This window comes from Coffea arabica, chromosome 2c (assembly GCF_036785885.1).
Source record: "Coffea arabica cultivar ET-39 chromosome 2c, Coffea Arabica ET-39 HiFi, whole genome shotgun sequence".
NCBI lineage: Eukaryota > Viridiplantae > Streptophyta > Magnoliopsida > Gentianales > Rubiaceae > Coffea > Coffea arabica.
In genome coordinates, this window is record NC_092312.1 from 56,812,880 (window position 1) to 56,838,058 (window position 25,179).

General features: G+C 35.6%; 1 protein-coding gene across 6 annotated transcripts; it reads left to right on the plus strand.

The window, feature by feature from the left end:
- On the plus strand, positions 1–22,363 carry LOC113727371 (protein ZINC INDUCED FACILITATOR-LIKE 1). Of its 6 annotated transcripts, none has more exons than XR_011839492.1 (18): positions 1–158; positions 335–541; positions 2,732–2,772; positions 4,548–4,608; positions 4,714–4,816; positions 4,901–5,003; positions 5,169–5,222; positions 5,644–5,706; positions 6,222–6,271; positions 6,377–6,452; positions 14,297–14,503; positions 14,775–14,862; positions 16,437–16,522; positions 16,626–16,733; positions 20,433–20,477; positions 20,601–20,689; positions 21,351–21,426; positions 21,932–22,071. XR_011839492.1 is itself a non-coding variant. In XM_027251503.2 (18 exons), the coding sequence occupies exons 2-18, from the start codon at positions 394–396 to the stop codon at positions 22,036–22,038; spliced, it is 1,473 nt and encodes a 490-aa protein (XP_027107304.1). In that variant the 5' UTR covers positions 1–158; positions 335–393; the 3' UTR covers positions 22,039–22,363. The 6 variants fall into 6 exon arrangements, 5 of the variants coding, with proteins under 5 accessions (XP_027107304.1, XP_071932108.1, XP_071932110.1 ...); XM_027251503.2 differs by having other exon boundaries at positions 21,383–21,426; positions 21,932–22,363; XM_072076007.1 differs by lacking the exon at positions 21,351–21,426 and having other exon boundaries at positions 21,932–22,363.
- Positions 22,364–25,179: the final 2,816 nt, after the last annotated feature.

Sequence of the window (25,179 nt, forward strand, 5' to 3'; positions counted from 1 at the left end):
ACGCAAATGACGACAAACAAATTCCAGTACTCAGATTACTTGGAAAGCTGCACATGCATCTTAATCAGTCATATAAATGTTACCATTATATTTGTGCATTGCCTGAATTCGCCCAATTCTTCACAAGTTGAATCTGTACCAGACACTCTCTCTTTCAAGTACGTAATTTTCACTTTTTTCCATTGGTAGATAGCATGAGAATAACTGACTCGAAAATAAGAGTTGTGATAAAAAATTTTAGTCCACAAATCATTCGTGGCTGGCCCTCCATTGATTCTTATACATAACTCTGGTCTTCTTATTTGTTTTTTCAATTGTTTCATTGATTTTGCAGTTGGTCTTGAGGCAATTCGACAGGTGGGGCGGTGGTGCTGCTGAGAATTTGGTGAGAAAATGGCAAATGATGAGCTTCAAGAAAAACTCCTGAAGAAACCATACTATGAGAACTGCCCTGGTTGTATGGTGGATGAGATGAAGGAGAGGCAGAGAGGTCTGCCCATCACGAAGCTTCTAGCCATATGGACCGTTGTGCTATCTGCAGGTAATTGAAGTTTCTTTAAACTCTGCTCTACTCTTGCTGGATTGAATGTGAACTAAGCCAAATATGATTATTAGAGTTTGGTTTTGCTTTGTCGGTCTGGTAACTGGACAGCTAGTGTCTTATTGGATATTGGAAGGAAGTGTATGAAAATTGGTCAGGGTGAGACTAGTGAACTGATCTCCTCTCTTGCATTTAGGATTTTATTTTAATTCATGAGTTCGAGAAGTGGAGAAATAGAACTGGAGAAAGCAAACTTCAACTCACGAATCTTAGAGTTTTTAATCAGAGATAATTCCTTCATGTCTCGCATTGGCCTTGAGTGGTTTACAATTTTGGTTTCATCCCTCCTCTAGCTGCAATAATTTATTCTAGGAGATGTACTTTGTTTTTTTTCCTGATTCTTGTTATCATGGAAAAGAAACAGAACAAAAAGCTCTATCCCTTATATCACTTACTTCAAATGAGCTTCTGTAGCACATCCTGAAATTGTAGAAGAGAGGAAGCTGCTTATTATTTTAAAAAATCTACTGTCTTTGTGGCATAGGGGATGACTCTTGCTTTTCTGTTAACTGGTCTGTTTGCTATTAACTCATGCTTTTCTATTAACTGGCTATAAAATGTTAAGAAAAAAGTACTGATGGTCTTCATTCTTTTTGTCAAAGGATCTTTAGAGATATTTAATAACTAGCTGACGAATCTAATAGAGAATGGCCAGAAAAAAATTAATATCTGATCTTTTCAATTTGGCTGTTGAATTGAAGGCAATTAATGGTATAGACGGAGCAAAAATGTCACCAGGCAGAACGAATGTGATTATTATAGCCAATGAGTGACATTGACCATTTCAAGAGAAAGGAAGTTCTATTTGTTTTTCACACGGTTCCCTTTTTGCATTATGGGACCATTCATATCTGAATTTTTCTGGTAGATATATACCAAATTTGTATTAATCTTGTGACCTTTCCCAGTAGTAGGTGAAACAGAACAGTGGACTAGTATTTTAATTGACCAGACGGAGCTTCTGAATTCTGCTTTGTAAACATTTTTTCTTAGGTTGTGCTGTTGGGCTGCTAAGAATGCTAATAAGAATGTCCCTATCGAATACGAGTGTCTAGAAATTCATTCCCATTTGAGATTCACGTGGATTCTGAAGGAAATCTACACTTTTAGGAACAACATCCACCTGAGATTAAGAGATCTTCTTCTTAGAGTTTGGGATTGGATGATATTAGTCCTGCCATTTGGAATGTTAGACAGAAGTAGGTTATTTTCTCTATTTTGTCCTGTAACGGTTTCTTGTTGCCTTAGGTATAAAGTGGAAAATACTTTTACTGAATTCAGTTATATTGCAATAACTTTTCTTTCTACCTTATGGGTTATTGTTGAAAAGATCCAACAAAAACGATATAGAAGATGAACTGCTACCAGGATTTTGCCTGAACATATGAACAAGCAAAATGTGGTTTGGTACATGTTTTTGGAAGAAGAAACTGAGATAGATGCTGGAGAAGAGAAATACCTGCATCATTACCAAAAGCACACACTTGAGAAGTGACTTAGTTTGACTGAGCACAAATATTAAAGAAGAGGTTGAACTCCGTTCAAGATCAAAGAGAAATGTAAACCATGTGAACTCACCACATTAGTTTCTTCAAATTGGAGTAACAAAGAAGTATGTGTTGCTAGTGCCAATTTTCATGTATGCAGTATTTAAACAAAATCTTTATTTAAAGTTCAGACTCTGGTTTATGACTATAGTTTTTGGTCAGACCAAATTTTGTAAGAGTCTGAATTTGGACAGAAGAAATGAGATATAATAGTTTACAGCAAATAGTCTGTGAGTGCAGCATGTCTTTTCTTGGTTGCCACAATATTCTTTACTTGCTCCCATTTGTGGGCATTTTTTTATCCTAGATGAGTAATGGTTCATCCGGGATTTGTGGCCCAAAAAAAAAAAAAAAACTCTGGATATCTCTATATTATTGCCTTTTCGTGCTTAGTTTTTCCTTTTTCAACGAAAATGTTTTGGCAATTTTATATAACCTTCATGTGTATAGCTTCATGGTTGTTTACAAATATCTTTAGCACTTATATGGGGATTGGCTATCGTTTTGTTGACATTTTCAGTTGTATTGCATTGTCATGCTCTAATGTCTTGTTTCTTTCACTTTGTCTTGGTTGCTTCCTCAGCACTACCAATTTCATCTCTCTTTCCATTTCTTTATTTCATGGTAAGTACATTTTAGCCGACTCTGGTTGCCTTTGACCTTTTGTTCAAATTCTATATATGGCTTGCCTTTATTTTGTCTCGAGTGGCTTAGTTTAACAGTCTTTTGATTGACTTCTTATAGGGATTTTGCATGGGATTCTCTACTGTTTCGTGTCAGATATCTTGCTAGTCTTTCAGTTTTCAATGTTCAACTACTAATCCGTTTGGATTGGTCATTTTTTGAAAAAAAAAGTTTTTCATATATTATGCTGTAGTAATACACAAACAAAAATAATTTCAAAAATACCAAAAACACAAAAAACAACCTTAAATACGCCAAAAACAACCCCATCTACAGTAAAAAATTTTCATCTATATTACTACAGTAAAATATTTCAAAAACACCCCCAAAACAATTAATCCAAACGGAGCAGACTGTTTTTGCGTGTGAAGAAATAGTTACATTCTCCTCTTTAGATCTCAAGGCCTGTAAAATAACCTTATTCTTTTAAGAATCTAAATATTAATAGACCTAGAAGCAGCTATTCCCTTCAGTTTGGTTGGGAAAAAAATGATATGGGGATAATTTAGGCTTGGAGCAGTATCCTCCTTCTCGAAACCTAGGAACACCCCCCCCCCCCCCCGACGACCCAAAAAAAAATCAAATGGTTGATCTGAATTTTCAATGTTAAACTTGTATATAAGAAATTGACCTCTCATAGTAGTGTATAAAGATGAATATCTGTAAAATAATCTTATTCTTTTAATAATCTAAATATTAATAGACCTAGAAGCATCTAGTCCTTTAAATCTAGTTGGGAAAAAAATGATATGGGGATAATTTAGGCTTGGAGCAGTATCCTCCTTCTGTAACCTAGGAACCCCCCCCCCCCCCCCCCCCCCCCCCCAAAACCAAAAAGCCACTCTAAAAAAAAAATCAAATGGTTGATTGGAATTTTCAATGTTAAGAAATTGGCCACTCATAATAGTATATAAAGACGGATATCTGTAAAATAACCTTATTCTTTTAAGAATCTAAATATTAATAGACCTAGAAGCAGCTAGTCCCTTCAGTCTGGTTGAGAAAAAAAATGATATGGGGATGATTTAGGCTTGGAGCAGCATCCTCCTTCTGAAACCTAAGAAACCTGCCCCCCCCCCCCCCCCCCCTCCCCAACCAAAAAAACCCCCACACAAAACAAAAAAGCCACCCTAAAAAAAATCAAATAGTTGATCTGAATTTTCAATGTTAAACTTGTATATAAGAAATTGGCCACCCATAGTAGTGTATAAAGATGGATATCTTGGTGGTGCGTTGCATCCTATACTTATCTCTAAACTGTGCAATCTATAGAAGGATTAGCAAATCTGTACCAAATTATAAAGTTTACATGGAAACAGATGTAATGTTGTTTTTTTTCCCAACGTAGATGTAATGTTGTTAGACATTGGTTGCTTGCACCATTCATGTTGCTAAACAAACCATGGAACTCTGAACGTAGAAACTTCTATTTTACTCCTTGCCTTGGTAATTTGGACTAAAAATGCGGCTTACTTAACTTTACTACTGCGTTATTGATTTTACAAATGAATCCCACAGATTATTGGATTTGCAACTTGTTTAGTAAAAATTCTATCCAGCTCATGCATTTACTTTCACAAAGAAATTTCTTATACTTCTTATTCTCTCTAATGTCATGGATACGTCTGTATCTTTCCTTTTGGAATAGATAACCAGATTTCCTAATTTCAGTTACAGATGCTCCAGTCTTTAAAAAAATAATGTAACTATTGCAGATAAGAGATTTGCACATTGCAAAGAGGGAAGAAGATATCAATTTTTATGCTGGCTATGTAGGTGGGTCTATGTCCCTCTATTTTAATGATAATTTTCCACCAAGAATTGCAAATTATTGCATACTTGTCCTTGATAAATAGTCATGCATTGCGTATTATTTTGAAGGTGCCTCGTATATGCTTGGAAGAACTCTGACTTCCATGTTTTGGGGAGTAGTGGCTGATCGATACGGTCGAAAACCGGTCATATTCATCGGGATAATCACAGTGTATTTCTGCTTAATCTGTTTGAATTTAAGTTTTCTGTTCCAAGTATGAATAGTTCAATAAGACTTGGTAAACCTCGGTTTCAGAGTTGTTTTCAATACTATATTCGGTCTTAGTGTGAACTACTGGATGGCAATTTGTACAAGGTTTCTGCTTGGTGCATTGAATGGTTTACTCGGGCCAGTAAAGGTATTACCAATTCATCATGTCTTTTACCTATGGAAGTTCACAGCTGAATAATGAAGCTGTTATCCTTAATTTATGTTGATGTAAATGCATTTCTTCTCTTTTTCCCTGCATTTGCATTTACATAAAATCTAAAGACTGCAATGACTGATTTGCTGAAATGTCCAGGCATATGCAAGTGAGATTTTCCGCCATGAGTATCAAGCTGTGGCACTCTCTTCTGTAAGCTCCTCAGATTGCCCTATACTTCTTCTTCTTCAGATTTATAAACTAGCTACTTATCTAGCAAAATTTGTACTATGAGATATGTCAGTTAACTAACACAATTACAGTGTGAGCTAAGATTGAGAAGATAGTTACCTATCAAGTAATATAATTTTGTCAAAACAACATATGTAGAACTAAAAAAATGCACTATTTGAAAGTCTTGGTAAGTTGCAAATACAATACACTGGAAACAAAATAGCAATTAAACAATGACTTTGGAGTGAAAGGCTCGATCTTCTTCAGACAGAGTGAATCTTCACCTGCTCAACGGCATCTCTGAACCATACTGGAGTGTTCAATTTAGCCACACTAATGGCCTAGCCTTCATGTTTGAACTAGAATACGTTAAAACACTGACAATAATTTTTTTTTCCAGATTAGTACATCATGGGCCATAGGTTTGATCATTGGACCGGCTTTGGGAGGCTTTCTTGCACAGGTACCCTGCGTGTTGTTTATGAATTCCCATTTACTGTTCTGCCGCTAATTTAGCGTTTATCATGTGCATATTAACTATTGGAAGCAGCTTTAACTCAAATACTACTCAAGTTCCTAAGATGCATGTATTGACTGAATCCCCATTGCCAAAAAAAAATCACATTTTGCTTATAATGTTTTTGCTGCTACTGATTTTGGTTTTTGGATTTCTTTCATCAAGAAAAGATTATCTTGCTTCTATTCTTGTTAACTTGACTTTTGGAACAGTACAGTATAAAAACCTGATGGGGTTTTACTTTGATATAAGAAACTGCCTACAAGATTCGACATAGTTTAGTGAACATTCATGTATAATGAGCTAAAAGCCTACAAGTAGAGTTTCCACATTCTATATGTACAAAAGACCCAAAATTCTTTGATCTTGTGAAGCATGTATAAGTAGAGACTGATTTATTTTACGCCGCATCTTTTGAGTTTCATTAATGTGCTGCTCTAATTTTTATTTCATGAACCAAGCCTGCAGAAAAATATCCTGCTATATTTTCTCCAAATTCTATCTTTGGGAGGTAAACAATGCTCTTGGTCTGTATTAATATTTTCAAAATGTTGTTGGCCTAATACTTTCTTCTTGAGTTTCTTATCCATAATGCTCCAAATTTTTTTTTTTTCAGATTTCCTTACTTCTTGCCATGCCTTTTCATATCGCTCTTTGCATTGATTGGGGCAGTGTGTTGTTTTTGGCTACCAGTAAGTCTCCAGTTTATACATTGAATTCTGATTAGATTTCCTGTCATCTTCAATGTTGATCATTTTGAGACGTGTCTTGATGTGGAATGCTATTTTGCTATATCACGTCTCATAGCTGAGAAATTTTTTTTCAATGTAACTTGTCACGGCAATTGAATCTAGAAAAGCTTAGTTAAATGTATATTGTTGGACCTTTTTTCCTACACTTCACCCTTTAGTGAAAGTACTCAGAATCTTTCTTTGCATTATGTGGTTAAGGAACTTTGACTTAGTCTACATTCCTGCTTGATTTTTTGAATGACTTAAACCGCATCCTTTAATCACTAGTGTTAACAGGTATCTTAGGAAGAGAACATCTAGTCACCGTATTATGAGTGACCAACTAGTATTTATAGGAGTACAAACCTAACAAATTATTTACAAAAATACCCTTACTAATTTATTATCTAAAAGAATACTTATATTCTCTTAACACTCCCCCTCAAGTTGGAGCATATATATCATAAGCACCTAACTTGTTACAAAGGTATTTCACCCTAGAGCCCCTTAAGCTCTTGGTAAACACATCAGCCAATTGATCTACAGACGGTACATGAGATGTCTTGATGACCCCGTCAAGCAATTTCCCTCGAATGAAATGACAATCAACTTCAATATGTTTTGTCCTTTCATGAAACACTGGATTAGACGCAATATGAACAGTCGCCTGATTATCACACACTAAATTCATAGGCTGTTTATGCTCAAACCCAAGTTCAAGTAACATGCTCTTCAACCAAACCAACTCACACACAGTGTGAGCCATAGCGCGGTATTCAGATTCTGCACTTGATCTGGATACAACTGTTTGCTTCTTACTCTTTCATGACACTAAATTACCACCAACAAACACACAATATCCTGTAGTCGATCTTCGATCTGAGGCAAAACCAGCCCAATCTGCATCACTATATCCTTCAATATCAGTATGTCCATGATTTTGATACAGCAACCCTTTTCCAGGAGCACTCTTAAGATACCTGAGAATCCGTATAACAGCATCCCAATGACTAGTATGAGGGGTATCAAGAAATTGACTCACAACACTCACTGCAAACGAAATGTCAGGTCTCGTTATAGTGAGATAATTTAATTTACCCACAAGTTTTCGATATTGCTTAGGATCATCAAGTAATGCACCTTGATCTCTTGCTAATTTCACATTGGGATCCATAGGAGTATCCACCGGTCGGCAACCTAACATCCCAACTTCACTCAACATATCGAGTACATATTTCTTTTGACATAAATAAATCCCATATTTAAACCGAGCTACCTCAATACTCAGAAAATACTGTAGATGACCTAAATCCTTTGTCTGAAAGTTTGCCTGCAGATTGGATTTAAGCTTCTGGATCCCCACAACATCATCACCTGTAATCACAATGTCATCCACATAAACAACTAATAAAATTTTACCAGCATTAGAATGCCGATAAAATACAAAGTGATCTACTCCACATCTTGTCAGACCGAACTCCATGACAACACTACTAAACCGGCCAAACCAAGCTCTCGGAGACTGTTTCAATCCATATAAGGATTTTTTCAAACGACAAACCAACCGCGGATTCTCCCCCTGAACAACAAATCCAGGAGGTTGTTCCATATATACCTCTTCTTCCAAATCTCCATGCAGAAATGCATTTTTCACATCCAACTGATGCAATGGCCAATTATAAGTGGCTGCCAAAGAGATAAGAAGACGAACAGAGGTAATCTTTGCAACAGGAGAAAATGTTTCTAAGTAGTCCACTCCATACACTTGAGTAAATCCTCTAGCTACCAGACGAGCCTTTAATCTATCAATAGAACCATTAGGCTGCACTTTTATAGTGTACACCTATTTACAGCCAACAACAGGCTTACCTGAAGGACGAGGGACAAGATCCCAAGTACCATTTTGTTCCAAAGCAGACATCTCTTCTTGCATGACTAATCTCCAACCAGGATGATTAAGAGCATAGGTAATAGACTTAGGAATGGAGATAGAATCAAGGGAAGCAACAAAAGAAGAATATGACAAAGAGAGATGAGAATAAGAAACAAAATTAGAAATAGGATGGGAAGTACAATGTCTCTTACCTTTGCGTAAAGCAATAGGAAGATCTAACTCAGATGAGGGCGTCATACCTGGATTTGAAGATTGAGAGTTAATTGGTGAAATGCGTGGCATAGCAGGAACTTTCTCAACCATGGAACGACGAGAGTAAACTTGAAGATGAGGACGAGATAATCGATCTATGGAATCTGGTGGATTAGATAACTCAGGTAATAAAGGGGAAGGGACTGGTAAAACAGGAGAGGAAAAAGAGGGACACTGGTCTAACTCACAAGACATACTTTGTTTGATAAAATATGGAGTGGATTCAAAGAAAGAAACATCAGCACAAGTAAAAAATCGATTTAAAACTGGACTGTAACATCTATACCCTTTTTGCGCTCGTGCGTATCCTAAGAAAATACACTTAATAGCACGAGAATCTAATTTATCCACCCCGGGAGCAAGCTGATGAACAAAGCACACACATCCAAAAATACGATGAGGCAATTTAAACACAGGTTCATGAGGAAAAAGAATGGAATGAGGTAATTGGCCTCCAAGAATATTAGATGGCATGCGATTAATTAAATAACATGCAGTTAGAACTGCATCACTCCAGAATTGTTTGGGCACATTCATGTGCAACATAAGTGTCCGAGCAACCTCGATTAAGTGTCCAATCTTTCTTTCAGCAACTCCATTCTGTTGTGGAGTGTGAGGACAAGAGGGCTGATGAATAATACCGGACTTAGTCATGAAGGTATTAAAAGGAGTAGAAAAATATTCTTTCGCATTATCACTGCGAAGTATACGTACAGATACACCAAACTGATTCTTTATTTCTGTAACAAATGCACAAAAAATGGAATATAGTTTTGAACGATCTTTCATTAAATAAAGCCATGTAACTCTTGAAAAATCATCAACAAAGATTACAAAAAACCTAACTTTGAAGTGACTCGACTAGGACCCCAAACATCAGAATGAACTAACAAAAAGGGTTCCGAAACCCGTTTATTGACCCTAGGGGCAAAAGAAACACGATGATGCTTTCCTAATTGACAAGACTCACATTCTAATGAAGACAACTGACTCAAGGTAGGAACCAGCTTCTTCAAATTTTGTAGAGACGGATGACCCAAACGACAGTGAATTTCAAGAGGAGAAACAGTAGCAGGGCACGCAATCGGACCATTAGAGTTGAGAAAATAAAGACCATTATGCTCGCGCCCTCCACCAATCGTCCTCTTTGTCTTCAAATCCTGAATAACAACAAAATCAGGAGAAAAAATAACTGAACACTGTAGAAATTTGGTAAGCTTACTAACGGACATTAGATTAAAAGGTAAATTTGGTACGTAAAGAATAGAAGACAGCGGAAGAGATGGGTTAATTTCTACAGTGCCTAGTCCTTTAACTTTAGTTGTAGATCCATCAGCTAAAGTAACATGAGGGAAGGAAGTAGACTCTTGAAAATTAGAAAAATTTCTAGAGGTACCTGACATATGATCAGTAGCTCCGGAATCAATGATCCATGAGTCAAAATTTTTGGAAGTGGAGAGACAAGCCATAGCATTACCTTTTTGTGCTAAAGAAGCAGAGGGAAGAGATGCGTGATTTGCAGTTTGGTACTGCAGAAATTTGACATAATCTTCCTCGGATATGGTAAAAGTTTTCTGGGACCCTTGTGCTGAAGAACTTGATTCAGCTTGGTCAATAGTAACCGCATTAACAAACCGAGGTGGTTTTCCATGTAAATCCCAACAAGTATCATGAGTGAGATTCTTCAAATCACAATGAGTGCACTCACGGGTGCCTCGACCTCCACGACCCCCACGACCTCCTCTACTTCTTCCTCCACGAGAGCCACGTCCCAAGTTAAGTTGCTCTATCCGATCATTGTTAGCAACTAACGCAAATTTGTCATTAATTAGAGCACCATCACCCTGTGCTTTGTCCTTAGATGCAGAACGTAAGACCCGAGCATACGCCTCTGCAAAGGATGGTAATTGTTCACTCGCTAAAATTTGAGATTTGATTGGTTCAAATTCTGGTTTGAGACCGGCCAAGAATTTGAGTACAAGCATTTGTTCTCTTTGCCTCTGCATAACTGTAATATCACTTGAGAGAGGCATTACGGCATTTAATTCTTCTGAAACTCGCTTCAGATCAGCAAAGTATTCAGTTACTGTCTTGTTATCTTGTTGCAATTGAAAATACTCCAAAGAAATATCATACATCCGTGAAAGATTACTACAGTATAATAACCGGACATAATCCCAAACTTCTTTTGTTGTCTCACAATGAGAACACATGTAAGCAATTCGTGGCTCCATAGAATTCCATATTGCTCCAAGAATTTGGGCATCCTCTTGAATCCACATTAGTTTCTTGTTGTCCTCCGTAGGAGAGTCATCTGTGAGATATCGTTGCTTTCCTAAGCCTGTCAGATAAATCTTAACGGCTTTTGACCACTGTTGATAATTAGTGTCATTCAACTTTCAATTTGTGATTTGAGACATCACCATTGGCATAATATTAGTAGACGTCACAATACCTTTTGATAGACTTTCAGCCATAGCGAATAGCACTCCAAACCAAACGAAGGGTCAAAACTCGAGATGAACAGCGCGTGAACAGTGAACAGCGCCGCGTGAACAGTGCCATGAACAGTGTCGCTTGAACAGTCGCGATGACCAAAACTTTTGCTAGATGTTTAACCCTAACCCTAGAACTTTTGCTCTGATACCATGTTAACAGGTATCTTGGGAGGAGAACATCTAGTCACCGTATTATGAGTGACCAACTAGTATTTATAGGAGTACAAACCTAACAAACTATTTACAAAAATACCCTTACTAATTTATTATCTACAAGAATACTTATATTCTCTTAACAACTAGTTATAAGTATATTGCCACTTATGAACCTGCAACACTTCATAAACAAAAATCAGCTGCAGGGATCCACTGATTTGCATGAGATAATTTAATCACCATCTTAACAACTTCTCTTGATGAAAATGACAATTAAAAGTCAACATCTTACAGGTAGGAAGAACTTTGGCTCAGGTACTAGGATATTGCACTCAAATTTGAAACAACCTTTGTGTACACTTATGATACAAACATAATACTGGGCAGCTGGCTTTTGATCTTGAGGAACAGCCCAATCTGTGCTTCATTCAATTTGTGTATAAGCATGGCTCTTATACAACGAAATTATACTTACAGCAGTTTTAAGATAGCTATGAGTACGTAGAACTACATCCCACTAACTACTTTGAGGAGCATCTGGGAATCCACTGATTACTAACCTGAAAGGAATGTCTAGTCTACTCACAGTAGGATAATCGAGCTATCCAACCTGTCTTACATACCATCCTGGTTTGTTAACAATGCCTAAACAAAGGGTTTAAAGTTGAATTGTTTTATAATTGTCACCTGTGGTTACACCATGATCTACAAAAACAACTATTCAACTTTTTATCAGAACTTCTTGGTAACATACAGAGTGGTTCATTCAGCTTCTCCTGAGCCCAAATTCACACAGAATTGCTGGTAAATTGACTAAAGCAAGCTCTAGGAGACTGCTTTAGCCCATGCAAAGACTTCTGTAGCCAACTCACCTGCTTGGAATCAACACAGGAGGTCACTTCATGTAAACCTCCTCATCAAGCTCTTTATGTGTGTGTGTGTGTGTCTATTATCTTGGCAACATGAGAAAATGTCCCATAAATTTGTGTAGAGATTTTTGTGACAAGACGGACTTCTAAATTCTAACATATCAAAGGAACCACAAGGATGTGCTTTTACTGGATATACCCATCACAATGACACAATTTTAATTAAGGAAGGAGTACAATAATGCAACATCTGCTTCCATAGCTTTTGCCCAAGCAGGACGGAATATAGTTCCACAATGGACTTGGAATTGAAAGAGAATCAAGTGAGACAACAGAAATATGATAGAAAAAAGATAAAGGAACATAAGTCACTAAGTTAGCGACAGGATACGAAGGGTAGATCTCTTGCATTTCTGTAAAACAACAGGTAGATCTAAATCAGATGGAAGTGTAACTGTCGGATTCGATGTCAAGAAGGGCAACTGATGGATCAGTCTCAAAAGTACATTCACAAGCAAGAGTGTCCATCCTATAGAACAAGTTGCTCAATCTTCCTCTTAGTAACTCCATTTTGGTGTCACTGCAAGGACGTGAATACTTGAGTTGGCCATGACAGAATTGAATGGGCTGGAAAAAGCTTCTTTTGCATTTATCATGAAGATGGATGAACACACGTAGGTAGAATTTTTCCTAATTCAGAATAGAAATAAACAAAATGCAAAATGCAATTTACAATAATATTTCATAGGTTAAAAATTAGAAACTCTAGAAAAGTCATCAACAAATATTACAAAGGATTTGAAACCTAATTTTGAAGTGACAGAGTTCCACTTCTAACTTTAAAATAAACTAACAATAGTGGTGCAGATGCTTGTTTCTTCACTCTTGGGAGCAAATGAAAGACAACATTGCTTGTGCAATTTGATATGTCTCACATTTAAAAGAAGACAAAGTTCTGGGTCTAGTTCTTTAAATTTTGCAAGAATGGATGACCCAAGTGACAGGGGACATCATGTGGAGATACACTAGTGGGATATGCAACTGAATGATTAAATAGAAGCAGGGACTTATTTCCTAAACACTAATTGAGTTGTGAGTTTACTAACAGAGACTAGATTAAGAAAAATTAGGAACATTGAGAACATATGAAAATGGAAAAAAGAAAGAAAGTTTGGCAGTGCCTGCGCACTCAAGTATGCTAGTAGGACCATTTGTCAAAGTAACATTTGGCATGGAACTCGAATGTTGGCATGGAACTCGAATGTTGAAAATTAGGGGAAATAGTAGTAGCTGCCATGTGATCAGTGGCTTCAAGATGAATAACTTAGGGTGTAGGGAATGTAGAAAGATGTCATTGAATTATCTATCTGAGGAAACGAAGCACTAGGACGAAATGTGGCAAATAACTGAAAATAGGTCTACCAATTAAATCAGAACAATAGTGATGAGTATGAATCCTTAAACATAAAGAGAATATTTTTGAAAACTGCAGCCAACTCCACCCTTGACCATTTTTCTTTTAATACCATGTAAATCATGATTATAGCAATAACTTTGAGCCCAAATCAAGTATGATACACATAAAAGATGAGTAATTGAGACACCCGATGATAAGTGCCATGCATTAATAGTGTCGTGTGACCAACAATACAGGATGAGCAATGCCAATGAGTACTAATGTGGACAATGCTGCAATGAACAGTACCACATAAAAATTGCTGATGAACAGTTAATATTTATAATTTTGTCATGTAACAATCTTTTCTTCTCTGTACTGGAATTGTTTCGTGATACCATGTCAAAATATTTGGAAGAAAAAACTCGGTGAGGTCTATGTGGTTGATCTACTTGCATAAAAGCAATCCTAATCATTTTACATGTAACTACCTTGAAGAAAGTAGATCTATTTTCACCTTCTCATCAGGGAAGGACTTAATGGTATTTGATGTACTATGCAAAAAATTCTTTTGGGCATCCTGTGCCAACCATAACATGTAGATCCTCCAGCTCCTTTTTGCTTTCATATCCCATCACTCCTGATTATGAAAATCGTAATATTTTCTTCTTATTTGTTAACTTAGTCATGCATTGAGGGGATACATTGTAGGAATTAATGGTAAATCTTGTGAACCGCAGGAGACATTGCACATGCATCCTTCTAATTGTTCACCTACTGAATCCTATGATGCTTTGGAGACTGCACTACCAAAAGACAATGGGAAAACAGAAACAAAAGATGGAAGAGAAACTGATTCTGGAATAAGTCTCTTGAAGAATTGGCCATTGATGTCATCCATAATAGTATATTGCATTTTCTCCCTTCATGATATGGCTTATTCAGAGGTATAGTTATATGTCTAATAACATCTGTCTTCCTATCATCTTAATCATTAAACATTGTTTCTTTCAGCATGTTACTATCAGTTTACACAGAGATGAAGGTAGGAATTTCTGTTGATGCTTTATGCCTCTTATTTGGTATTTTTGTAGCTGAAACTTTGATCATCTGGCAAGTTATTTTGAGTCATAGTTTTACTGGGTGACTTCATTTCATTTGTTGCTACTCTGGTCCAGTTAACCATGCATATTACATGACAATTATTTGTTTCCACAGATATTTCCATTATGGACAGAAAGCCCCAGGAAGTTTGGAGGTTTAAGTTATTCAACTCAAAGTGTTGGTGAAATTCTAACAATTACAGGTTGGTTTAATTATCAATATATTCTGACCTCTACCACGAAGAGGTTTTTGTTTATTAAAGTCTATTGTTTCATGGTGTCTTCTCTTTCCTCCATTCTGGTCCAGCCAATTGTTGTAGAATCATGGATGTATTTTATCATTTTTTTTCTATGATTGAAATGATCATTTATCATGAACCTTTTCTTTCAGTGTAGCACCATGTGTGGTTTGTTGTCAGAAATAGATATTAACTAAGTTGACGAAATAGTTTCATCCATGACGCTCATATTTATCAAGTCAACAAGAGAGATGGAACTTCAATGCACACTGAAGATGTGATAAGGATCTGAATGCATGATGTCATACCAGTGTTCCATCAGCCATTATAGCTAGTTTTGTGAGACCCAATAAATTAGTAACAGACTCGATGTACTATCAAGGCATTAATCTTTGCTGACTGACAAAAAATCTTTTTGTGTTTTGTTGGTGTCATGTGTTGGGGCATATTAATTGTGGTTTTCAAAGTGGTACCATATGGCACTCCTTTCTTCTGTTTAGCAAAAGCAAAAGTTGTCTTTGGTTCCTTCTGCTAGTTGAACCAAAGATGCAGCATTCTTGTGAAGTCCATTGGTTTCTGTTGTTGAAACTCCTCTTGAATTTGTGCAGGGAGCTTCCTCTATTAGTCAGGAATCTATAAGAAGCAATTTTTTTTGCAGTATATCTATCATTTTGAGAGTAACTAATCTAAGATAAGAAGTTTCTTGGACAAAAAAAAAAATTGTCATTATCAGACTCGTGATATCTGTTTTATTACCTCGTGTAAGTAGATAGCTGCTTAGATATGATCCCGCCGCTATATCCCTTGTGAAGCAGACATGATCATTGTAGACCTACCTCTTTAATTTTTTAAAACTACTTCCAGTTGTGCTTTTATTTCCAACTGGAAGCCATAGAATTGTTTCTACTTCCCCGTTTCAACTGTTATTGCTGACTAATTAACGAAGGCAAATATTTTATCTAGTGAACCTTAGTGGGGTAATCTATGTGATCTTCTACTTAGCTTTCTGTTTTCTTTCTTTTGCCTTTTGGTTCTTGGTTTTATGTAAATTCATGTGTAGCCATGCAGTTGTATTCATTATTTTCTTGTAAAAATGACATGATCCATGTCTATGAACTTTTTACTCTAGCAGCATATTTGTTTCTTCTATTGAAGTTTTAACTAATGTATGTGTAACCATTTTTTATATCCTCTGAACTACTGGTTGGAACCTTAATCAAATGTCTTTACCATCGAGCATTTTGCTACTGTCTTTTAATCACAAGAAATATTTTAAAATGCTGGTTGTTTGCTTAGCTCCTGCTTTTCTTCTGGTTTTTCATTTTCTCTTCATCCGTTTCATGAAGTGAGTGGTTTTGGAGAATTATCTAGGTTCACTTAAAAGACCAAATGGTATATGTATATTCTAATTATAGCTGAAACAAATGAGAACATAATCTCTGTTATTTGCTTTGTGTATGTTTTTTCTTCTTTACATTTCTTTTTTTCTGATGAGAAACTTCAGCATTACATTTAAAACAACTATTCCAAATTTTCAGGATGTGGTCTTTTAGTTTTCCAGCTATTTTTGTATCCATTTGTGGAGAAGATGCTCGGCCCAATTAAGATTGCTCGAATCTCAGGAGTAAGCACTAAATCCATATTGAGAGTACAATCTGATTAGAATAAGGTTTCAATTAAATTTAGTTAATGGCATCTAATACTATGTAAAACTGTTCTGTTTGTAGGTTTTGTCAATACCTCTGCTGACAAGTTACCCCTATATAGCTATGTTATCTGGAGTTGCCCTCTCAGTTGTCCTCAATTGTGCATCACTGTTGAAAAATGTCTTATCTGTAAGTTCTTATCTTATTTCACAATTCATAAGTAGTCTTTGGCTATCGAACTCTGTCAGCAATTATAGAAAAAATTCCAGAATATGTTGGTGTATACATAAAACAAATATATATGCAACACAAAGAAGAGTTCTTTCAACTTACTTGATTTGTTCTTTGACTTATTAGGTGGTTCAGTAACAATGAAAGAATTTTATACAAATATCGTTTGAAGTAATACCTTAGCAAATGGTTGTTACTATCTTAACAACTTCTACTTTACTGTCCTCTTTCATAACACTAAACTCATTTGTTTTCCATCAGATTGCATGTTGTCTATGAGTGAGATGGATATTGAATTTATTATGTGACAAAGATCTGATTTCCTGTACCTACTGCTCTTTGTTCCTTAACTGAAATTCAACTTAAGGATTTTACATGGAGGGATATCCTATTGGTTAATCTCCAGAGTAGATTGGAGTTCAAAGTATCTTTCTAGAATTGGTCTTAAACATGATTAGAATATGGTGATTTTCAACTGTAACTCATTTTTATTTTCCTTGTCCATGGCTTCAATTTGTCATATAAAAACCTCATTCACCAGTTCTTATGTAACATAGATGTAGATTGATTCCAGACCTCAGTATGTTATTGATCATATAGGAGCAGATTGATGAGGACTTTAGTTAAGCTTGCACTGGCTTCAGCTTTCTCAGTGGGAATTTTTGGAGCTTGTTTAGGAAAAACACTCTATACAGATCATAAATTCAATGTGCAGTTTCCCTTTGGAATAGGCTTAAGCTTAATCATTGTTATTCATAGTATTCACTGAGTGGAGAACGTTTCCACATCCTTCGAGCTATGCATTTAGTTTGCTACCTTTTTGAGGTAAACCAATGTTTCATCTACTTGACTTAAATTTAGTTGATTGTGGATAAACTTTGAAAACCGAGAGTTGAGAATCAAGAAAAGACTCGATCATATTCTCATTCAATTTGGAGCAGTAACGAGCCCCACAGACAGTTTTCAACCTGGAGGAGACTGTTGAAATGGTAAATTTGTAGATATAGCCTCTAGACTTTACACCTACTTTTGATTGGGGAAAGATACGCGAACTCTGTCCCCAAAATTGGTCCTTGCATCACCCTGAAGTTCAGAAGTTTTGATAGGTAACATTAAAAGATAAAAACCGGAGAATTTCAGTTTTACAACATTTACAGTCAAAATGAGAACTCAGGTGTGTAGAAAGGCCAAAGCAAACCCTTTTAAAAATGAATTATAATCAGAAAACTCTTTATGTTCCTGTCAAATTAGGAACAAAATATTCTTCATGTCAAAGTACTAGCACAGTGACTTTATGTTAATAAACTTTCTTAGCTGTTTAGTGGATGGTTCGACATTCTTTTTAAGGTGGGTTATGACAAGATCAATAGTTTCACAAGAATCTTTCGCTTCCCTCCACTTCATAAACTGTAGCACTCATGATTAGCAAAAGGGTCATTTCTGCTAGTTTTTAACAGCTCAGTTAGGTTTTGGACTGAAAGAGCTGCAAAAATATGCACATCTCTGTGCTAATTTTAAAGATCTAGGACTTTCTCACTAAAGGTGCTATTTTTGGTTCATGATGAGGGTGTTTGGCATAGACCAACTGTTTCGTCAACATACTTCAAAATAACTACAAGTCAGAGGGATATACAGTGCTACTTCTCATAGCTATGAATGGTAACAGCTACCGTAGGGGAATATATGCAATTTCCCTTGCATTCGATATGAGAGTCTTCAAAAATTACTCAGATCGAGAATTTGAGGAGACTCCTGTGATGTATCACATCTTATTCAGGGATAGGGATTATTATCAGAATCAGCCTCATATGTTCTTTTTGACGATGCATATGGAACCATCGTCATCTCTGCAATTAGAGAATTGGGCCAGACTTTTAGATAGTTAAACTTCATACCTGAGTTTGAAAGTGCATCTACGATCCAATTCTAGGAAAAGAAAGCTTGAATATATTGTATCACTTAAAGAACTCAGGTTTGAAAGGTTCCCTTGTTAAGTGATCACTGTAGTTTCTGGTCCTCTATATACTGTTGGGTCCTTCCTGATTTTCTGTTTTCCATAAAAAAAAAAAAATCATGTGGTTTGTTTGCTCATTTTGGGTCTGAAGGCCCTCTATCACATTCACCTTCAAGTCATTTTTTGGAGCTGTATCAAGAATGTCAACAATCTGGCTGTTTAGTAGAGCAATTCTTTGAATCTTGGCTTGCATTTCATTCTCGTCAAATTTTATGTAAACAGTAGGAGAGGTGACCTTCATAGGACACTTTATTTGAAAACTTCACCACTCTATGAACTTCTGTCATGACATCCAAATGAACTCTTGTAGATGTAGGCAATGGGGATAAACTTCTACCCCAACACTGACTCATGACACAATAGGGAGTAGGGAAAGATTAAGAATTAGGGAGCTGCATGCACTATCAGTGGCCAATATACAGCATGTTGTGAAAATACATATTCACCTAGGCAGGTGGCTTTAGCAGACTCGACATTGTCATGGAAACCTGGTGACCATTTAATTCCTGAATGCTTTAAATTCCTTTCAGAAAACAACTGTGGAATCGTTCATCTTAGCGAGTAGCAAATTTGAAGGCAAAGAGAATAGCTCATCTCAGATTTCAGGAAAAGAAAAAAGAAAAGAAAGGGTTGTAGCTTCCCCTCAGTGCATGGAGAGAGGCTGGACAGATGGTGACAAAATACTTTAGCTAGGAGATTTTAGCTTTAGAATGCATATCAGACACTATAGTGGCAAAGAATTTAATACCCCAGGCTCCTTGGGATGAAGCAGCAAGAAGGTTGGTTAACATCGAGTGTGGTGTGTTGTTGTCCTTCATAGAAGACTGGAGGGATGCGGAAGCATTTACAAAACAAGAGTCTTTCTGCTAAGATGCATTCGGGAGTTTGTACTTTGTAGGATACATGGTCAAGAATCAATAAAATAATGAAAATTGTGTGCTCTGTTTGGGAGAGATGTTATTTTTTTTAAAAACCAGACCTAAATAGATAGGCCTCCTCAAATCAACTAAAAAGGAAGAGACACGAAATTTTATCTGTTAATCAAATGCCTTTTAGATGATTGATACCTATATATGAGCATGCCTATATATAGGTAAACCATAAACCTAGATCCTCTGTAGAACAGATGCTGGCAAAATTAATAGGATCTAACAATTCCTCAATTAAGTTTACGACGAATTTATGGCCTTCAATATTTTGATATGCCATTGCATCAAAAATGTCCTCTTTACAAGGAAGAAGGATTCCATGATTGGCAAATACATATTTTTCATGATATGAAGATCTAACAAGGAGTGTTAGGATGACACGTACTGGTAACCAGGATTATCCAATCATTCATCACAGAAATAAGATGGCACAGACAATAATTTAGATTGACTTGATTGCTAGTATCTCACAAGTTAATTTTCTTTCAGGACAAATTTAGATACTTATGTAAACCTACTAATTATTTGATTATACTAATTATGTCAGAAGACTATAATACATTAATTAAGAATGGCCATTATGTTCACATATGGTTGTGTGATTCATTTCATTCAAGTGACAAAAATCTTTGATCATATTGAAATATATTGAGATTTGCAAACTGATTCTGATATCAAGTCCTAACATTTTCTGGTAAATCATAACTGTTTCAGACCTCCATTATCACTGGTTTGTTCATACTCCAGAATAATGCAGTGGTAATTTCTTTTTCACTCGATCTCAGTTTTCTATTGATCTCATTACTTGCATTCTTCTCAAAAAAGAAGCATGCTTATCCATTTTAGACTTTTATTAACTTATGTCTGATATTATAATCACAGGAACAACACCAACGAGGTGCTGCTAATGGCATTGCCATGACAGCAATGTCATTGTTCAAAGCTGTAGGTCCAGCTGCTGGAGGTGCAGTGTGAGTGTCTCTTGTTTAAGATAACTTTTTGGTTACTTTTTTATCGGATATATGAAACATTTGCATGGTGCATCTGCCCTACGCTGATTTGTCTGATATTAACTATCAATCATGTCAAAAGAATCCACTCAGCCGAGCAGAAAGCATTTTCTAAAAATAATTAGCATTTCTTACAGAACCACGCAAAACAAAACAGAAAATATTTAGAGGTCAAAATATTATCTTTTTTTTCTTTCATTCAACGAAGATAGATATATATGACCATGACTATCAGTTACTTTCTGAATAACATGAAGCTATGTAGTATGTACCCATGTGAAGATTCTGTTTCAATGTCAGATGCCTCTCTTTCATGGCCTTCCAAAACCCCCTTACAACTTGTACTCCACTATCACCATCAACTCACTGATTCTTTTCTTTCACTGGGTGCAAGAGAGTAATCCGGATGCATGTATGTATTCCCATCTAAGGGTTAGAACTTAGTGCGGTAGTAAAGTCACTCTGTTTTGTGTTGAACATCATAAATTTCATAATGAGAAACAACTGCATCAGAAAATAAAGCTGAGTACCGGTAGTAGTTTTTGGCATTATATTGCCAGAATCTTCTGCACTTGGTCTGGCCTTGATCATGAAAGTAATGAATTTCAGCATCCTTTGACAGCTGAATCACTCTTGGTCTTTCAATTTATGCAGCCTTTCTTGGGCACAAAAACGTCAGCATGCTGCCTTTTTTCCAGGTAGGACCTTTGCGAAGTTTGCTGGTTTTGTATCATTTGATCTAGTACAAGAAAAGTTAGTTTTCTAGTTGTCTGAGGCAATGTCATCTTGCTTTTAGAGGAAAAATGGGCATCTCCATGTCCATGTGTAAGTTTTGGACTCAGATGTTGCAATTAATCATTTTCCCCTGGAGACAAATAATTTTGGAATGTTTTGAATTGAATATGCTTGGAATGGCTAGTTCCAATTGAAAGTTAGGCTTAAACTCTGTTTGCACATTGGACAAAGCCATTTGAAATCATAGAAAGAGTCTTTTAAAGAAAAAGAAAAGAAAGCTGAGACCACTATATCTGGTTCTGTTGCAAAGCTTACTGAGAAGATATAATGCAAGTTATGGAGAACATCCTCATGAGGAGTTTGCTACTGTTGTCCCTTGAACTTTTCAAAATAGTAATATATGCATGAACATTTTGCTTCCTTTTGTATAAAAGCCTGTGTTCACTAATTTAGTTGTCTTCAATGCAGGTGTCCAGTTAGTCTTCTTTATCTTGAATGTAATTGAGGCAATCGGAGTATTGATGACCTTCAAACCATTTTTGGCTGACCGGAGCCAATATGAGTCGCTGAATTGAAAGACATGATTCAGTTGAACTTCCATGATGCAATGAATCGAAGAGCATATTACGCATGATGCTTTTGCAGAGTAGTTTGTGCTGAATCTTGTGGCACCAGAAGCAGAAAGCTCATATTAACTGGTATAGAAAAGAAAGTGACTGCAGCTGTTGGGAGGGAAATCATTGTCATAAGGTCATTCATCGCTTGGAAGAAATAAGCATGTTGAAAATGCAAAGTTTCAGTTTGCAGATTAGATAGAGATATAGGCCAACACTGTTGGCTGTAACTTTGTATGACAATGAATTGTAGAAATAAAGGCTGTGTGTTAGTATTTTCGTTCAATCTGTCAATATTAAGCTCACTATTTCAGGCTTACATAACAAGTTTGTGTCTGTTCTCTTTGCTTCCTTCTCAATCCATGCATCAGGAAGACAAGTTTGTGTCTAATATGTTTACTTCGGTAAGGGTGGTTTTTCTTTAAATTTTGGTTATTGCTTTATAAAATTCACACCGTATGAACATATCTTTGGTTTTAGGCTTTCAGCTTCGAAGTTTTGGAGGATATTTCTCCTCTAATTGGCATAGACTTCAAAATTGAATAAATCCAACAGCTTTTTGGTAGCTCAACATTTTCACTAATTTGTTCTGAGGGTAAATATTGTATAAGTTTAGCAAATTTACAATTTTTTTTTTTTCTGTTTTCTTTGACATTCCATAAGTTGAGGGTGGCAATTAATTCTAATCTATTCAACCTCAGGAGTCCAAGTGGAAGGGCCACCTAAACTATTCCAGTAAACTCAAGTTATGAAACGATTTTGCAGCAAAACTGGATTGTGCAAAACCCAAATACGCGGAAGAAACATATGAATCTAGCTGCAGAACTACTTGTCATTGAATCAGAAAAGTCAAGTTGTGATAAATATAAACTGAAAGGAGGAGTAGCAACCACGCAACTTGGTTTTATATGATCCACAAAAATGGACGAGGAGCACAAGGTACCCTTCAATTAGTTTTTAATATCGTCACCAAAAGCTACTTCAGCTCATGCAATTGGTAGCATAATCCACACACAGTGATAATAAAGCTGGATACTATAATGTGGCTGTAGACAATGAAATTTTTATTTAATTTATTTAATCAAGATAAAAACAAAATGGTCCTGATTAAATTAAATTAAATTAGATTATGTCAAGTCCATTTATCTTTGTGTCATATGGCTCTCAACATAAAGGTACAAGGTCCATTTAAACTAAAGTAGATTAATTGATTGTCAATTCACAATGGTTTTATTAAAGTCCAAATTAATTAAATGAATATTTTGGCAGTAAATAGAGTACACGTATTGGCATTTTTTGGGAATGCCATTATGCCTCCGTTCTTCTTTTCCAAATGGTTTTGTAACAAAATAAAGTATTATCTCACAAATTAGGTTGTTTTTTCCAATTCACTATTATTTGAGTAAATGCAAACTTCCACTACCCATTAGTCGCATCTTTTAATATGTTTTGTATGTCAGAGTATCACATTTTTTCAAGTGTGTTTATATTCTATCATTATCACTCTGCAAATACAAATTGTACATTCATTTGTCTCTTCTTTCATTTTAATATTCGATGTGATATGCGCTGTCTAGTTTTCAATTCGTGAATTGGACAAAATTATGTACATTCGATTCTTATATTTAGTAAATTGTAAATTGGTAAATTTCTAATCTATTCCATATGTTTTCCAACTTACGAAAATTAAACCATATCTCCTAAATGGAAAGTTCAAAATCAACTAACAATCTTTAACAATCACACTCACCCCATTTATCAATTTTCCGTTAAAGGCTTTTCTCTTATTACACTTTTTTTTCTTTATACTTTGCTGAAATGGTATGAAAGATCACTATGTTTCGTATGATGTCCCAATTTAACCATGGGTTAGGGTTCATTGGAAACTAGTCATTATACTGTAAATAAGTTCTTTGTTCATATTCTAAGTAACTCTCAATAGTGCGTTCTTCCCAAAATGATCGGGAGTTTAGCAAATAACCTTGCCCATATATCATGACTAATTACAATTTCATAGCTAGGACTCAAATTGCAGCCATTGAGTTTGTCAAATGTCCACAAAATTTAATTGAAATTAGACAGTCAATTTTAGGCAACTCGATTTTTATTAGCTTTCGTTAAATACAAAATTAGGCTGGTGCTTACTCAGATTGAAAGTGATTATGAGTTTTCGATTTCCATTTTATCCGACAAATCTTTATGTTTAATTCTTTTTTTCATTTTTTATTTTATGCATTTGTGTGTGTGTAATTAATTACTTATGCCTCACTAACTGTCGTGTTACCCATGTATGCCCCATGTCATTGCCAATATTTATTATTCTTACTTACTATTTTATTTTCCATCTTTTCATTTTTCCTTCTTATTTCCAATTGTTTGCTTCAACTGCTTTTTGATATTTCATTTTTTTGCCATTTACATCAACTTTGTCGTATTTGTGACTATTGACTAACAACCTAACAGGAATTTATGCCTTTCTAAATTACTAGTATTTCATTTGCTGTTATTGACCTGTATGATTTTTCATACTTTATTACATGTGCATTCATCACTTGCTCTTCATATCGTTATTTTCCCTTTCCAAAAACAAAAGAAATATATATAATTTCATTTCTATTATTTTCATATCTGTTATTTTATTGCACTGTCATGCCCTCTATAAAATTGTTTGGTAACAAATTGCATGCCATTCTATTTTATATTACAAATTGATCCCTCATACAATATTTCATTATATTTGTTCAATTACTCCCTCACCCACCGGTTACTTTCTCCATCCCACTTGGTTAGACTTGTTTTCCTCTCTCATCCATCTCAAATTATTGTCCACTTTCCAATTAAAAAAATGTAGTTAATTTTTAACTTCACTAAAATACCCGTATTTAAGGATTATTATCACTTTACCCCCTTAACGTTTGGTGTCACTATCAATTTTCCCCTTAACGTTATCTTTTCGTCACTTTATCCCCAAGACTAACGGTCAAACTTAACGAAATTTGTTAATTAAAGTGAAAAGACATGTTTAACCCTTAAAATTATTATCACTTTACCTCCATAAACTATAGTTTCATTATTAATTTCCCCCATAGAGTTATTTTTTAG

Coding starts and splice junctions, on each gene's coding strand:
- LOC113727371 (XM_027251503.2), top strand. CDS start 394: ATGGCAAATGATGAGCTTCAAGAAAAACTCCTGAAGAAACCATACTAT. Junction 6,453..14,296: donor TGTGTTGTTTTTGGCTACCA/GTAAGTCTCCAG, acceptor TGTGAACCGCAG/GAGACATTGCACATGCATCC. Junction 16,523..16,625: donor AGATTGCTCGAATCTCAGGA/GTAAGCACTAAA, acceptor TTCTGTTTGTAG/GTTTTGTCAATACCTCTGCT.